Here is a 17,500-nt window from a genome sequence, read left to right as displayed (position 1 = left end):
ATGGTGAAAAATAATTTTAAAAATTATCAGATCCAGATCCAGATCTGGATCTTCATCCAAATCTCATCATTTCCTCCGTGTCATGTCCCCAAGCTCTCCACCAAATTTCATCCGAATACGTCCACGACCTTTTGAGATATCCTGTTCACAAACAAACAACCAGATAGACAGATGGACAGACAGACAGGGGTGTAAACATAACCTCCACCCACCTTCAGTGGCAGAGGTAACAAATCATTGATCAGATGCTCAAGAGCTTATTCCATCATACTCTTTAAAAAAAAAGAAATATCATATTCTGTGTTCTCTGTTGTTACCCACTACATGGAGGGAAATGGGTTTATGCCAATTATCACAAATAAAAATTTGCCTCATCTTTCATTTTGTGAAACAAAATATGTATTTACAAAAATGAGGCTACGTTTAGCAAGGTAACAAGTACACACACACACACACACACACACACACACACACACACACACACACACACACACACACACACACACACACACACACACACACACACACACACACACACACACACACACATCTGCATTGAGTTGTCAGTTTGATGTGTGATTTATTTTTAAAGCTAACTGCTTGCATGTGTTTAAAAAAAATAGTTCCAGCAACCATAATAAGTACTCAACTACTTTCTCAGAATGAAGGTGCCTTGATGGAAGTGCTGAAATTTCACCAAAATGTCATTATTTCCACAGGACCTTAGTCAAGTTGAGTTAAAAGAAGAGAGACCCACAAAATGTAAGCTAAATAGTCTGACGTATTCACCCACATGGTATGCTCCTTCATACATGCATACATCCATGGATATAAATAAAGGAATTACAAAACGAACAAAACAACAAAACGTAGAGAAAATATTACTGAACTAAGATACTAGTAAACACGCAATGCAATACCAAAAGGCAAAAACACCATGTACGAAAGTAGAATAACAAATGCAGCTAAGGCAAATTACAATTGAACGGCAATAAAAGCCATTAATAAGCCTAACCAATAAACCTGGTATTCGCTTAACGATTAAGGTCGCTGGCTTGAGATTTTCGGGTCTTGAGTTTGAGCTCCTGTCATGTCGTTAAATAACACCAGGTGTGTTGACTCATCCTTCTGAGGTCGGCGAAATGAGTAATGGCTTACTGGGAACAGGGGGGCACTGAATCAGCAGTACAGGTGCGCTCCCAGCAATGATGCGACCAGCAGCCACAGGCGACGTCGATCCAAATAAATGTGTGTGTGTGTGTGTGTGTGTGTGTGTGTGTGTGTGTGTGTGTGTGTGTGTGTGTGTGTGTGTGTGTGTGTGTGTGTGTCTGTGTGTGTGCATTCGTGTGTGTATGTATGTATGTATGTATGTATGTATGTATGTATGAGTGTGTGTCAGTTTGTCTCCTCCATACCTCCAAAACCATAACATCTAGCAGCCTGAAACTTGGCATGCATACTAAGAGAACTCCAAAGAAGTGCATGAGTGAAAATTGGGAGTTTGGGTTAATTAAGACACCCATTTTGAAGATAATTAACAGCATTATTTCATTATATCCATTATCAGGTGCATCCTCGGCCACCTCACTCTTTGGGGTCTTCAGGCATCTCCTGGGTAACCTCATCCGGGTCTGAAGCTGCCATGTTTTTTGGCCTGCTCAACCATGACGACTTGGAACATTTTAGAACAAGCCACAATGATTTCTTCACGATAAAGCTCTTTGTTCACTTTCCTCACTCATATTATATAATGCCTGTTCATCATAGCTATGAATCACTGGATACATTACGCTGGAAATTGAGACCTGAAGGCCATAAACATAAAAACATACAAACAAATAATAACATACGCAACCAACTAATAGACTTGAAAAATCTTCGATTTTGGCAAGTAACAAATAAACAAGAAAAAGACGTCATGCAGAACATGATACTTGCAAAATCCAACCCCCTCTCCAAAGGTTGCCATGGATACATCAAATTGCCCATTTCATGAAGATAAAAATTGACAATCTTGATCAAAGCTCAGTTTAATCGGATGAAAATTTATGATCTTTCAAATTTAAATTAATAATTTTAGAAATTTGACCTTCAGTTGACTTTTGACCTTGAATAGTAGATTAACCAATGCAGTGACGCAATATGCAAACCCTGTTCAACTTTCCAGTAGATCAGATGAAAAATCACGACTTTAGAAATTTGACCTCAAAATCAATAGGCTTCTCAGTTGGGTTTGAGGGTTGTGGAGAAGCGGCTGAAACCCAAATTCGATTCAGGTTCCACCTGATGACCATACATGATGCTGCGTTGAGCCTGGGGAGTAACAGCTGAAATCTATCTGTCTGGGTTCTTCCCACTATCTTGGTCTATTGTTCCTTTCACATTTTTCTCACAATTCATTTTTCATTCTAATTCTTTTTTTCTTTCTTCTTTTTCATGTCTTACTCTCTTTCTCTCTTTTGTTATATATATATCTCTAAGGAGAAGTGAATTAATGCAGAATTTTTTTCTGGAAGACTCACTTGGCTGCGCCTGGATAGGTTTGAGGGTTGTGGGGTGGTGGCTGAAACCCGAATCCTGTCCTCCAGGTTCATCCTGATGACTCCATCTTTGCTCTTTACGTCTTGGTCTTCCATTTCATTTTGTTTGTACCATATCCTGATGCTGTGGGTACTGTGCTTCCCTGCTGATGGACTTTTGATAGCTTTTACACGATGCTGCATTGAGCCTGTGGAGTAAATGCTGAAATCAATCTGTCTGGATTCTTCACGCCATCTTTTCTTTTTGTTCCTTTCACATTTACTTCAAATTGTATTTTTTTTCACAATTCTGTTTTCATTCCACTTCTTTTTTTTTCTTCTCCTTCATCTCTTACTCTCTTTCTCTCTTTTGTTGTAAATATTTCTAAGGAGAAGGGAATTATTGCAGAAATTTTTCTATTTGGCTCACTTGGCTGTACCTGGATGGGTATGAGGGATGTGGAGTAGCGGGTGAAACCCGAATCCAGTCCAGGTTCCTCCTGATGACTCCATCTTTGCTCTTTACTTCTTTAGGTTCCTTCTTGGACTTCAGTCCACACAGCATCAGGATATTGCGCAAACATAATGAAACTTGCTGACTGAACTTGCTTCCTTGCTGACGGACCTCTGGTAGGTTGTACATGATGCTGCGTTGAGCCTAGAAGGTAACTGCTGAAATCTATCAATCCAGGTTCTTCCCGCCATCTTTGTTTTTTGTTCCTTTGAGAATTATTTCTAATTTTTTTCTTTCACAATTCTCTTTTTATTCTAATTCTTTCTTTTTCCTCTCTTTCTCTCTTTTAAAGAAAATCTATATCTCTAAGGAGAAGTGAGTTATTGCACAATTTTTTTCTGTAAGGCTCACTTGGCTGCACCTGGATGGGTTTGAGGGTTGTGGTGTGGTGGCTGAAACCCGAATCCTGTCCAGGTTCCTCCTGATGATTCCATCTTTGCTCTTTACTTCTTGGTCTTCTGTTTCATTTTGTTTGTACCATATCCTGATGCTGTGAGGACTGTGCTTCACCTCTGATGGTAGCTTGTACATGATGCTGTGTTGAGCATGGGGAGCAAATGCTGAAATCTATCTGCCCGGGTTCTTCCCACCATCTTTGTTTTTTGTTCCTTTCACATTTGTTTCTAAATTTTTTTTCACAATTCTCTTTTCATTCTACTTATTTCTTTTTCTTCTCTTTCATCTCTTGCTCTCTTTAAGCCTGGTGTTGGCTTAGTGGTTAGGATGGTGGCTTGGGATCCCAGGGTCCTGAGTTCAAGCCCCGTTGGCTGCTGAATTAACACCAGGGGGTTGACTCAGCCTGTCATCCTTCCGAGGTCGGCGAAATGAGTGCCAGTGTACTGGTCTCGAAGGAGAACTGCATTCTTGTAGAAAATTCTCATAAAGACTCATTTGGCTGTGCCTGGATGGGTTTAAGGGTTGTAGAGTAGCGGATGAAACCTGAATCCTATCCAAGTTCCTCTCGATGACTCAATATTTGCTTTTTACTTATTTTGGCTCCTTCTTGGTCATCCGTTTGATTTAGACTACCTCTACAACTTGGTAAAGTTTCATGACAATCGGTTTGGAATTGTGACCAGTAGATGATTGACAGACAAACAGACAAGCCGGTAGGTGGACATGGGTAGTCGATCAAGTCGAATTTAGTCGTTTTTCAGCCGATACTAGCCAACAAAAGCATCCATAGCAACGGTTCTTTCTCACGCATAACTAGGACATACCATAAACCTACCATATAGGTTTCATGTATATCTGACTCACAGTCTCTGAGATATAACGAACTTCGTTTTTTTATTGTTTTCGACTATGGTTCATTCAAAGTCTATCTTCTCCGACAGTTTTCATAGGATCCGGCTGGAAATTTTTGACAATATGGCTGAATGTACTGCCCACAGTCGCTCGTGGCCAGATTTTTGATTTTTGAAAAAATTAATTTTTGAGATTTTATTGAAAATTTCAAAGGTCCGTTGCTCGGCAACGGATACGTCCATAGCAACGGTTCTCATTTGCACATAACTAGGTCATGGTATGAACCTACCAACCAAGTTTCATCGAAATTGCCATTGTATTAACGGAGCACTGGACCGAACAGACATACAGACAAACAGACAGACAGACAAACATATCAACGAAAATACTGATAAAAAGGGTAGACAAGATTGACAACCCAACAGACAGAATAACAAAATCGACTGACCAATATATTTGAAAAATCTTCGATTTTGCAAGGAACAAAGACAAATGGGAAAACAAACAAACAAATGGACCCAAATGCAATAATCTCTCCGCTGCCAATGGTAAACATTGCAGAGGATCAATGTTTTCCGTACCTTTCTTCGGTATTCTCCATATGGTTAAGAAATGCTCCATCATCCAACAGCAACTTGACCGCATCCAAATATCCATTGTTGCAACTCCAATGTAAAGCTGTCATTCCCTGGTTACGGTGAGGATTGGAAAAGGTAATTTCATTACTGAGAGTTCAGCAAAAAATCAGATATTTATGTTGAACATTAAATATTTTGGTTGCGATAATATGGTGTGACCAATATCATTCTTTGGAAAAATCCAGGGGCATAGAAAATACCCGTTTATATGGTATGTGCCATGTGGCAAAATATTGAAAAAAGGGACATTGCATAGCTTGTAGAAAATGCCAAAAAATAGAAAAGAAGGGTCATGCCATGGCTTGTGGAAAATACCAGATGATAACAAATAAGGCACATTCAAAAAATCTCATGTGCATGCTGTACTACCCTTGTGTTCTTAGGAGGAACCTTCGTCTTTGCATTCATTATTTTTTTTTAACTTTCAGTATATTTTCTCATGATGTCACATCCAATCGACCTCAAATATATATATATATATATATATATATATATATATATATATATATATATATATATATATATATATATATACATACATACATACAGTATATATATATATATACATATATACATATATATATATATATATATATATATATATATATATATATATACATACATACAGTATATATATATATATATATACATACATACAGTATATATATATATATATATACATACATACAGTATATATATATATATATACACATACATACAGTATATATATATATATATATATATATATATACATACAGTATATATATATATACATATATACATACAGTATATATATATACATATATACATACAGTATATATATATACATATATACATACAGTATATATATATATATATACATATATACATACTGTATGTATATATGTATATATATATACTGTATGTATATATATACATACATATATACATACAGTATATATATATACATACATATATACATACAGTATATATACATATACATACATATATATACATATATATATATATATATATATATATATATATACATATATATACATATATATACATACATACAGTATATATATACATACATACATACAGTTGTTGGGGAAATTATTACTCTCTAGACAAGAAACCTTTGCCTCAGTCTGAGTAGGTCAAAGTGTTTGTGTTTTTCCTCTACTGTTCTACTATTTAGTTGTTAAGGCCTACCACCTACTTATAATCTTGTCTTTCTTTGACACTTTGGACATTGCTTGGGTTTCTGAAAGTACAAGGTGACCGGGCTGATAAGCTGTGCATTCTGTTTTTGCGATCAAAGGCCTCTCTGCTTATAAAATGGAATGGATATATGGGGAGGGGGAGAATGATCAGGGAGAGAGCAAATAAATGGTACAGAAGAAAGAACTCCTTGTGGACATTGATTATTACTGGACTTCTGTGGTTTATTTTATCCCGATACATGCAACACTGAGTCGGCTAGACGTTGAATCCTCGAGGAGGTCAAGATCCCTCAACAATCAAGAATCCTTTCGATCACGACGCGGTTCGAGGATAGAAATCCACGTCAGTTGGTGCCAGTGACACGGATTCGAATCGGCGTTGTGCGGCGCTCGTGACCGGAGGTGCTTAATCTGCCGGAGGCAGTGCCTGGAGGAACGACAAGTGCTTGAGCGAAGGTAAGCAGGGGGGGTTCTCCGGGGGTGCGATTTATTTTATTCTGTGATTTTAGAGTGAATTTAGCGGTTGTGATTTGTGTGATTTTAGAGATGGGAAATAGAAATTGTAAAAGGAAGGAAAATGGGTATACCGAGGCAAATTGTATTCAAAAACCACGGAGAAGTACATGTGCAAGAATTATGTTTGATAAGTATGGGCCTGAAGCTGTGAGAGACATGGGGAAATGGTGCAATTGGACCAAAAATAGTCGATTACCCTTCCCTGAGAATGGAACGTTCGATCACGAGTGTTTAGACAATTTAAGAAAAGTACTGGAAGTGAAAAATAGTGACAAAAAGGTCCAGAAGCAGGTGAACTGGAGCGTTTATATAAATTGGATGAAGGAATGTCATGACAGAGACGAAAAGGCACGGTTGTTAAACCTGAAGGGTCAGCTAGACCAATTAACGAAGCAAATGCCGGTGAGACTTGAAAATAAAACCAAGAGACAGCGAGCAGTGGCTGTCAGATTTGAGGATGAAGAAGAAGACTCAGATACATGGCCAGAGTGCACAGTTCCGATAGCACAACCGCTCGAGGACGAAGAAGCGGGAGAGACAGAGGGAGATGATGCCACAGGGCAAGGAGAGGCTCAACGGGGAGCCAGGCGAGTAATTAAGAAAGAAACAAGAACACAAAGCAAAAATAAAGTTCCTCTTGCTGACAAGGGTAAAATACAAACTCGATCAAAAAAAATAATGCCGGAGACCGCGAAGGACGGAGATGATGAGGCACTCATTGGCGCGTTTCCATTGCGAGATTACCCGGGTGCAAGGGAGGTACAAGCGATATATCGTCCGTGGGGCTCTGAATTAAAAGCCATCGTAAATGAGATGCCGAAGATACGGGAGAACCCAAAAAAATTCCAGGCGGAACTACGCGTGGTGGTGGCATGCCATCAGCCAACATATATGGACATGGAAATATTATTAAAATTAGTGGTACCAGAAGGGTTACTCCGACAATTGAAACAGGTCGCTGCATGGCCAGATGAAGCTCCTGGAGACAGGGAGGAGCTCAAAGAACATATTGACACCCTCATTGACGCTGTCACAGAGGTGGTAACACTTAAGACCGACTGGGCAAAAATACAGGTGTGCAGGCAACGCGCTGGCGAGGACCCATTGGAGTTCTTAGAGCGTTTTCGGGGTGTATACCAATGTCACTCTGGACTGAAAGAAGAGGGGGTACCATTTGCTCATGTCTACCTTAATGGTTTGACGGCCAAATTACAAAATGAGATAAAGCGAGTATGTATTGGTTGGGAATTAAAGGAAGTGAAAGACTTGATGGAATATGTAACGCATTGTAATTCATTGTTGAAACATCGTTCTGACGAGGAAAACGAATCAACATTAATGCTATCCCAGGTTCAAGGTCAAGGTGAATGCCCCGGGGAAAGGAATGTGAGATATAATGCACAAAACCGAGGGCAAACCAATTACCGTCAGAGACCAAAATACAGAGACCAGCGCAGAGATTTCTGTTATACATGCGGAAAACAAGGGCACTGGGCTAATGAATGCCGAAATCGTAGAAACAGTCGAACTTATAGTTCGTATGAACCGGTAGAACAGAGACCAGCGGCACAATACAGAGATGAAACTCGCAGACACTCCACGCCTCCAGTGAATGAAAATCCATATTATAGACAGCAGGAAAGATGGGGAACACAGTTTGAGCAAGCTGGTTCATTTCAACCCACTGCACCTCAAACCGAATTCCCTCCTCCTCCTCCTCCAGCCTCGTTCCCTCCTCCTCCAACCTCATTTCTTCCTCCTCCATCTCAAGGTTCATTTCAAACCCAAAACCCATTCGTTTTATGACAAAGAAAAGAAGCGACTTCGTCTGAGTTACCCTTCCTGACTTTGAAACCATGTGACGAACCGAAATTGACTTTGAAAATTGAAGGCCAAGAGATTCCTTTCTTAGTCGACACAGGAGCGACCAAATCTGCGCTCAGAAGGAGTGATTTCCCAGACGCCCCGTTATCGCGAGAACGAGTAAAAGTAGTGGGAATGTCGGGAGTTGCTAGTACGATTCCACTGACAGAGCAGCTCCGGGTGGAAATTGGACCATTGTCTGCAAACCATGCATTTTTGATGGCAACTGATACACCAATTAATCTGTTGGGGAGAGATCTGTTATGCAAGCTGAATTGTTCAATTAAGTGTACCCCTGATGGTGTATATTTAGAAATGCCTCACGAATCACACATAACTATGATGAATTTATTACAGGAAAATACAGAAAATCTTGTATATCAATGGACTGTGATTAATTGTGAAGCATTTAACCATTTGCAGGAATATTTATCACATTTGGAGAGAAACGTACCCGAGGTGCTCGATTGGGTGAGTAAACACGGCATGGACAGACGGTACTTACAGACTCGACTACATTGCATTGCAGATTGCAACATCAAGGGAAAAGATAACGTCTATGCGAGTGAAACACTCTCGAAATTACACCAGACCTTTGACTTAGTGTTGGGAACAATTTGGATTGGGAAGCAAGGAATTGGCCTGGAGGTGCATCTGACGCAGGAACAATTAAAATTGTGGAACCAACCATCCAGTGTTACACCACATGTTACTTTAGCGATTGCAGAAGGTTACCAAGAAACGGACATTGGTCACATGGTAACCTCTTTGAAAAAAGCATCACAAGCGACTTTGATGGAATCGAGCCAAGTAAACGGACTTTGGAAGATCGGGAACAGGGATTCTGTTGGACAGAATGTCAAGGATCAGCAAAAGCTGTGTTTGAGGTGGTCGATCTCTCAGAATTAAATGGGTCAGGAAAATTACCTGAAATACTCGAACAAGTCCCGACTTGTCTGTGGGCAACACATGCCAACGATGTCGGCCAAATTAAAAGTATGAATCCAATCAAGATCACTATAGATCCAAAAAAGAAACTGCCTCGAAAACCGCAATACCCTTTGTCTCCAGAAGCCGAGGTAGGAATTGCTCCTGTCGTGGAAGCACTATTGAAACAAGGGATAATTATTCCCACTGTTAGTCAATGTAATACACCGATCCTACCTGTGAGAAAACCTGGGAAACCAACGTGGAGATTCGTACAGGATTTGAGGGCAGTGAATGATGCGGTAATTCCAGCTTTTCCTGTAATTGCAAATCCAACTACCATTCTATCAAGCATCCCAAGTAACACTACCTATTTTAGTGTTGTGGATCTTTGTTCAGTTTTTTTAGTATACCAATAGCCCAAGAAGTACAGTTTCTGTTTGCATTCACCTACCAGGGAAAGCAATACACTTGGACTGTATTGCCCCAGGGTTATTGTGAAAGTCCAACATTATTCTCGAGGGCCCTCAAAGACGACTTGGATGATGTAGTTTTCCCTTGTGGATCCACACTGATTCAATATGTTGACGACCTGCTGATCTGTTCAGCGTCAAAAGACGCATGCGAACGAGATACATTGACATTGTTGAGGGCCTTAGCCGGGAAAGGACACAAAGCATCGAGAGCTAAATTGCAATTTTGCCAAGAAGAAGTTAAATATTTGGGACATATTCTGAAGGGAGACACAAGACGCATCTCCCTGAACGTATAGCGGCAATATTAAACCTGCCCAAGCCAACTACTGCTAAACAGATGAGGTCTTTCCTCGGAGTGACCGGCTATTGCAGACAGTGGATACCAGATTATGCGGCCTTAGTGCGCCCCTGGTGGACATTGGTTCGGCAAACGCGCCCAGCCCACTTGCATGGACACAAAATGCAGACAAGGCTTTTGTAACGTTAAAACAGGCTCTTTCTTCGGCTCCCGCTCTGGGTTTACCAAACTATGAAAAACCTTTCCATTTGTATGCATGTGAGAGACAGGGATTCGCACAATCTGTGCTGACACAGAAGCACGGGAATAAATTACGGCCTGTTGCATATTATAGTACTAAATTGGATCCGGTAGCGCAAGGATTCCCCCTTGTCTCAAGGCAGTAGCAGCCGCTTCGCTCGCGGTGCAGGCGACCGAAGCGCTCGTCGCGGGAAACACTTTGATTCTCCTGGTACCGCATGCAGTGACAGCTGTATTGTTAAAAACGAAAACACAACATTTGTCGGCTTCAAGAGCAACAACATACGAACTCTCACTCACAGCACCCACGAACATTACGATTAGGAGATGCGCACCGCTGAATCCTGCTAGTTTGTTGCCAGGAGTACAAGATGGTGATCCTCACAATTGTGAAGAGATAATCGCCCACACGTGTCAACCCCGTCCTGACTTGAAAGACACACCAATCCAAAATTCTGAATTGGTTCTATATGTCGACGGCTCATCATCGCGTGCACCTGATGGATGTTTATTAACAGGCTACGCCGTTGGCTCTGATCACGAAGTAATCGAAAGCGGGAGATTGGCTGAGAGCTGTTCCGCGCAGCAGGCAGAACTGTTCGCCCTCACTCGTGCATGCCATTTAGCCAAAGGCCAAATAGTGACAATCTACACTGACTCCGGCTATGCCTTTGGTGCTGTACACGAATTCGGAGCACTCTGGCGCGAAAGGGGTTTTATAACGTCATCAGGTACACAAGTAAGGAATGGAACATGGATTGCGAATCTACTGGAAGCAATACTTCTGCCTCACCAAATTGCAGTGGTAAAATGTGACGCCCACACTGGGAGATCTGATGACGTCTCACGGGGAAATGCCAGGGCAGATGCAGCTGCAAAATCTGCTGCCCACACCAGAGCTCTTTTAATATCACAATGTGTATTGAGACAAGAGGCAACACCGACCATTGACGATATAAACACTTTGCAGACAGCTGTCAGTGCTAAAGAACGAGATTTGTGGATACTGGCTGGATGTGAATTCGATAATGAATCTAAATTATGGAGATCATCTGATGGTCGTGTGGTGGCACCAAGAGCTCTATTACCTTGGCTCGCCCGATTGGCACATGGGGCCGGGCATACTAGCAAAGGCGGCATGAGTGCTTTAATTGGGAGACAGTGGTTCGCCCCGGGGTTTAGTCCAATTGCAGAACAGTATTGTAAGACATGTCATATTTGCCAAAAACATAACCCAGCAAGGGGGGTGGAGATGGCCCCAGGGAGTCATCCAATTCCATTCGGACCTTTTGTTCATATCCAGATGGATTTTGTCCAGTTACCAAAATGCTGCGGTTTTGAATTTGCGTTAGTCATCGTCGATTTGTTCACCAAATGGGTTGAGGCTTACCCTTGTCGGAAAGCAGATGCCATTACTGTGGTTAAACTGTTGATGAAGGATTTCATCTGTAGGTTTGGAATACCTTGTAGGATCTCCAGTGACCAAGGTACTCATTTCACAGCCGAAGTGGTGAAAGAATTATGTCGCGTATTGCAAATAAAGCAACATTTCGACTGCCCGCATCGTCCGCAATCTGCGGGGGCAGTAGAGAGGCAAAATGGATTCCTGAAGAATAAACTGGCCAAGATTTGTGAACAAACTGGATTAAAATGGCCAGATGCTCTGCCAATTGCTCTCATGACTGAGATCTACCGCAAATCGAAACACTGGCTTATCTCCGCATGAGATTCTGATGGGAAGACCAATGAGATTACCGAACTCACCTCCTTTGACTATAAAAGACATGAACGTGCAGCAAATGGACGACACGTTGCTTACGTTCTGTGTCTCTCTGAAGCATGCTGTAAGAACTTTTTATGCACAGGTGAAACAAGCTCTGCCAGAACCAGCCACATCTGATCATCACAACTTCAAACCCGGAGACTTTGTTTACGTGAAAATTTACAAACGGAAGAACTCTCTTCAGGCACGTTGGTGTGGGCCATTTCAAATACTGCTAACTACCCATACAGCTGTGAAGTGTAAAGGAAGAGCAACATGGATCCATGCCACACACTGCAAACTGGCACACGGCAGAAAAGAACCCGAGGAGAACATTGCTTCCTGATAACTTTAATGATTCTTTCCATTGCAGGATTATTTGTACTACTAAATGCAAGTTGTACAATGTGTACTTGGCCTGTTAATCCGATAAGTACTGTCTGTGATCAACATTATTTGCATGTTCTTTGGAGATGGGCCTGTCAGACTACCCACCAAACTAAGCCTAGGGCATTCAGAGACCGAAGAAGCTTAACGAGCAAAGTGGGTTCACCACATGGAATAAACACTTATCTGGCTCTTTCTCGTAAACACGCGAAAGCTTTTAATAAAACCAATTGCTGGGTTTGTACTAAGATACCTCATTCAGCAGTTACTGGGATACCGCTTCTGGCTATACCATTTAATCTGAGTGAATGGTGTGGGTACTGGGCAAAGGAAAGAAACTGGGATAAACAAGATAATAACCTTGACGACCACATCGTTACCAATGGAAATGGAAATTGCCTCCGACAACGAAATTTCAGTAACTGGTTTTGGCCAAATTTTAATTTAAGTAAAATGCCTCCACATTTTATGGTTGAACGGGCAACAGAAAAACCCGAACTATGCTTGGTACAAGAGGCATGGGGAGAAAGAAGTTTAGGGAATTCTGAATGCAGTCATTATGTTTATGAAAATCACACGATGGGACCACAAGTCGCTTTAAATAATACCTATTTCGTGTGTGGAAATCGAGCATACCCATGGCTTCCAGTTAATTGGAGTGGATCTTGTTTCTTGTCATTCATTTTGCCACATATGCGCCTGTCATCTAAGTCACCTTTTGAGCATTTGAAACGGGGTAAACGGGGTTTCACGTCAACTGAACTGTTCTTCATGATTTTAATCCCTCACTACGGTGTTGGACAAACGTCTGTGGGATTGGCAGAGTTAGCTGCTTCGCTTGAATTATTGGCAAATAAAACTGCTCTCGGCATGGTTGATATCAACTCGGAGGTCGTCGCCCTACGTGCAGTTTCAATGCAAAACCGAGTTGCGCTCGACCTCATTCTCGCAGCTCAAGGAGGAACGTGTGCTGTAATTAACTCTGAGTGTTGTACTTATATCCCTGATAACTCGGAGAAAATCACGAACATAGCTGACAAGATTAAGCAAGAAGGAGCCAAGTATCACAATTATTTTACGAAAGATGGGCTTTATTCCTGGTTTGAAGGGATTTTTGGAGGCTGGGGAACTACCCTATTGCATTGGATTTCCGTTGGGTTATTGTGGATCATCATTGTAGTGGTGCTTGTTAGATGTGCAACAATTACAATGCCGGCATTGATTGTTTCTTGTCTAAAGAGGAATACTGCTAAAAGGTGATGGTGGCCCAAGCACCACCCTCATACCCTGGTTTTGACACTGAGTCCTACGACTCTTTTGAGATAGAACCTGAACTTGGAAATCCATAAGTAGCGCAAATGAATGTGTTCAATATTCACGGGAATTGTCAATCCACTCTTGCTCATCTGCTTTGTTCCCGAAATAGGTTGTCGAAAATCAGCTGTGCAGCCCAACGGGTAGCCTTATCTTCTATCGGCCTAGGGGCCTACCGGAACCTCAACCAGGTCCGAAGCTGTACAACCACATGAAGCCACCTGGCTTGCGGGACAGGAAAGGCTAAGGGACTGAGCTCTACGATGGGGAAAAAGGGGGATGTGACTACCCAAGAAAATGGGCACACTCAAACGCAAGAGAGAATGCATTTCCAAGTGAAGAGAAAATATATATCGTTAAACTTAACTAGTGTTGCCTTATTAGGCAACAAGGGGGGAGTGTTGGGGAAATTATTACTCTCTAGACAAGAAACCTTTGCCTCAGTCTGAGTAGGTCAAAGTGTTTGTGTTTTTCCTCTACTGTTCTACTATTTAGTTGTTAAGGCCTACCACCTACTTATAATCTTGTCTTTCTTTGACACTTTGGACATTGCTTGGGTTTCTGAAAGTACAAGGTGACCGGGCTGATAAGCTGTGCATTCTGTTTTTGCGATCAAAGGCCTCTCTGCTTATAAAATGGAATGGATATATGGGGAGGGGGAGAATGATCAGGGAGAGAGCAAATAAATGGTACAGAAGAAAGAACTCCTTGTGGACATTGATTATTACTGGACTTCTGTGGTTTATTTTATCCCGATACATGCAACACTGAGTCGGCTAGACGTTGAATCCTCGAGGAGGTCAAGATCCCTCAACAATCAAGAATCCTTTCGATCACGACGCGGTTCGAGGATAGAAATCCACGTCACAGTATATATACACATACATACATACAGTATATATACATACATACATACAGTATATATACATACATACATACAGTATATATACATACATACATACAGTATATATATATATATATATATACATACATATATATATACATACACATGCATGTGTGTATATATATATATATATATATATATATATATATATGTATATGTATATATATATATATGTATATGTATATATATATATATATATATATATATATATACATACATACATACATACATGTGTATATATATATATATATACATACATACATACATGTGTGTATGTATATATATATATATATATATATATATATATATATATATTTTTTTTTTTTTTTTTTTTTTTTACTCGGAAATCTGAAATTATCAATCCATCTTAAGAAAGCCAACTCATATTGAGCTAAATATAATCTAACTTGACCTCGGGTCTTACCTCGTGATCTTGGACATTTGGATCAGCATGGTTTTCCATCAGGACAGTCATGCAGTTGATGTAACCACCATGTGCAGCATAATGCAGAGGGGTGCAACCTGCTGAGTCTCGCACATCAGGTGGAACACTCGAGTGGAGTAGGCAGAGGCATATACCGGCATTTCCCCCAAGAGCTGCCCAATGCAATGGAGAGTGGCCGTCACGATCCTTTACAGAAACAGATGCACTACCTGGAGACCAGACAAGCACTTTCATAAATATCCTGACAACTTTAGTTGATCATCAAGATTAATATGTAACGTCATAGGGAGTTTGAGCTAATTAAATATTTGCTAAAATTTCTGTTATTGACCAGATTATTTTGATGTGCCCATGAAGGGAAGAGCAGGGTTAAGGAATTGGTTCATGTCTGTCCTGCTGTTCTATCAGTTTATGATCCCCAGTTTATCATCGAGAAACAATTTATTTACATTGAATGTTATATGTTGAACATGAATCGGAACATGAATAGCAAGTCAAGTCTTTAGTTTTAACATACTTTGGCTTTGAATTCATCTCGATCACACATGCGCCAAGAGAGAGTGAGATAATATTTTTACTCAGTCTGCCTGCCTTGCAGTCAAACAAAATTGAAAATCATTCCAAACAGGAAACTTACTGTTTTAAGGATGTCATAATGGACACAATTGACGGGCACAAATTATTAATGTGTAACATGTTTGAGAGGGTGGTGTCATTGACACTGGAAAAATGGCAGTAAATTCTGGAATTAATTTATTTATACGACTTTTACAATCTTTATTTTATTTAAATTCAAATACATACTTGAACAGTATAGAACACAAGTCGCCTGTCATAATACTTCCAAGAACCTCCAGTTTTGCAGTACTTCAAATTAAATAAAGGTTCTATGGGGTAGTATATAAGTGTGGTATTCAGAACTGCTTCTGAACTACTTCATTGGCACTAAACTTTCGGATTTTGTTTAAAGATCGTTAAAATCATTATTTTATTAAAACTGAAGTACAGTACTGTATATATTTAAACATTGCGTGGGGTATCGTGTTCTATGAACTCTTTCGTTACCTAAGCAATGTAGTGGAATTTGAATTTCCCCTCTCCCCACCCCATAATCTGTGTTCCATACCTGATCCTTCTCTCAATTCTCTTTGACTCTATCCTTCCAACATTCTTTTCCTTATCTCGCCACTTCTCCAACACTTCCTGATACTTTTTTCTCTATTTCTTTCTTTTTTTTCTATCGTTCTCGTTCTCTCTCGTGCTCTCTCATGCTCTCTCGCTCTCCTCTCTCTCCCCTCTCTCTGTGTCTGTCTATCTGTGTCTGTCTCTGTGTGTCTGTCTCTGTGTGTCTGTCTCTGAGTGTCTGTCTCTGAGTGTCTCTCTGTCTGTCTCTCTTTTTCTCCCTTTTCTTAGTTTTCCCCTTATTATTTTCTCAGTTCAGCCCTCCCAATCATGGTAATTAATATCAGTGAATACCTGTCAATAGTACATGACAAGCTCTGGCAGTATCGATTTCCCCCCCCCCCCCAATATTGATACATCTGAGGGCTCATACTGGTATATACCGGTATATCGATATCAGCAGTATTTTTGATGGGTGACACCATGCAGACAGCTGTTAAGGCCGCCATGCATCTTACGTTTGCATGTTGTGTGTGTAAAATACACAAACAGTGTGCACATGTCTCTCACTAAATAAAATGTATGGTCTTATTCACCACATGTGTGCTACTCAATTTTAAATGGCACACACGATGACAACATGTATACGCGATGATAACATATTATATACACACCGATATTGGTACACATGATGACAACATGTCTTCGTAATCGACGGTATTCATAATCGATATTGGTATTCGTAATTGACTGGCCAATAATCCTGATGCTGTTCTCAGGAATCAGCAAAGGACAATAATCCTTCATAATAAACAATTATGTCTTTGTAATCGATGGTATTCATAATCAATCAATATCGGTATTCGTAATTGACGGGCCAATAATCCTGATACCATTATCGGTCATCGGCACAGGACAATAATCATGATATTGGCAAAAAACAATATCGCTATCTGCAATCGGCACAGGCCAACAACCCTGATATCGTTATCGATAATCGGCACAGGCCAATATCAGTATCGGTAATTGGCACAGGCTTTCTAAAGCACATTTGATCGACATAAAATAACTAATTGCTTTCGAAAGAGCCGCGAGAACAAAGGAAAATGAAATCACATGTAT

General features: G+C 40.5%; 1 protein-coding gene and 1 long non-coding RNA gene across 2 annotated transcripts in view; one reads left to right on the top strand and one right to left on the bottom strand.

Moving 5' to 3' along the window:
* The window catches only part of INVS (inversin), a 671,909-nt gene that overhangs the window by 190,277 nt on the left and 464,132 nt on the right, over positions 1–17,500 (bottom strand). The window contains exons 11-12 of the mRNA XM_085873805.1: positions 15,236–15,465; positions 4,863–4,969 (exon numbers count right to left, since the gene is read on the bottom strand). Of these exons, the coding sequence (XP_085729931.1) occupies positions 4,863–4,969; positions 15,236–15,465 (337 nt within the window). The remainder of the gene's footprint in view (positions 1–4,862; positions 4,970–15,235; positions 15,466–17,500) is intronic.
* Positions 6,009–14,611, top strand: LOC147030103 (uncharacterized). The gene is made up of 2 exons (XR_015056225.1): positions 6,009–6,580; positions 12,310–14,611. It is a non-coding gene; the product is annotated as an uncharacterized LOC147030103 (long non-coding RNA).

Source organism: Eptatretus burgeri, chromosome 3 (genome assembly GCF_056783735.1).
Source record: "Eptatretus burgeri isolate ZD-2024b chromosome 3, Ebu_testis_v1, whole genome shotgun sequence".
Taxonomy (NCBI): domain Eukaryota; kingdom Metazoa; phylum Chordata; class Myxini; order Myxiniformes; family Myxinidae; genus Eptatretus; species Eptatretus burgeri.
The sequence above is the reverse complement of the archived record's forward strand: the minus strand, read 5'-3'. Positions and strand labels throughout refer to the sequence as shown.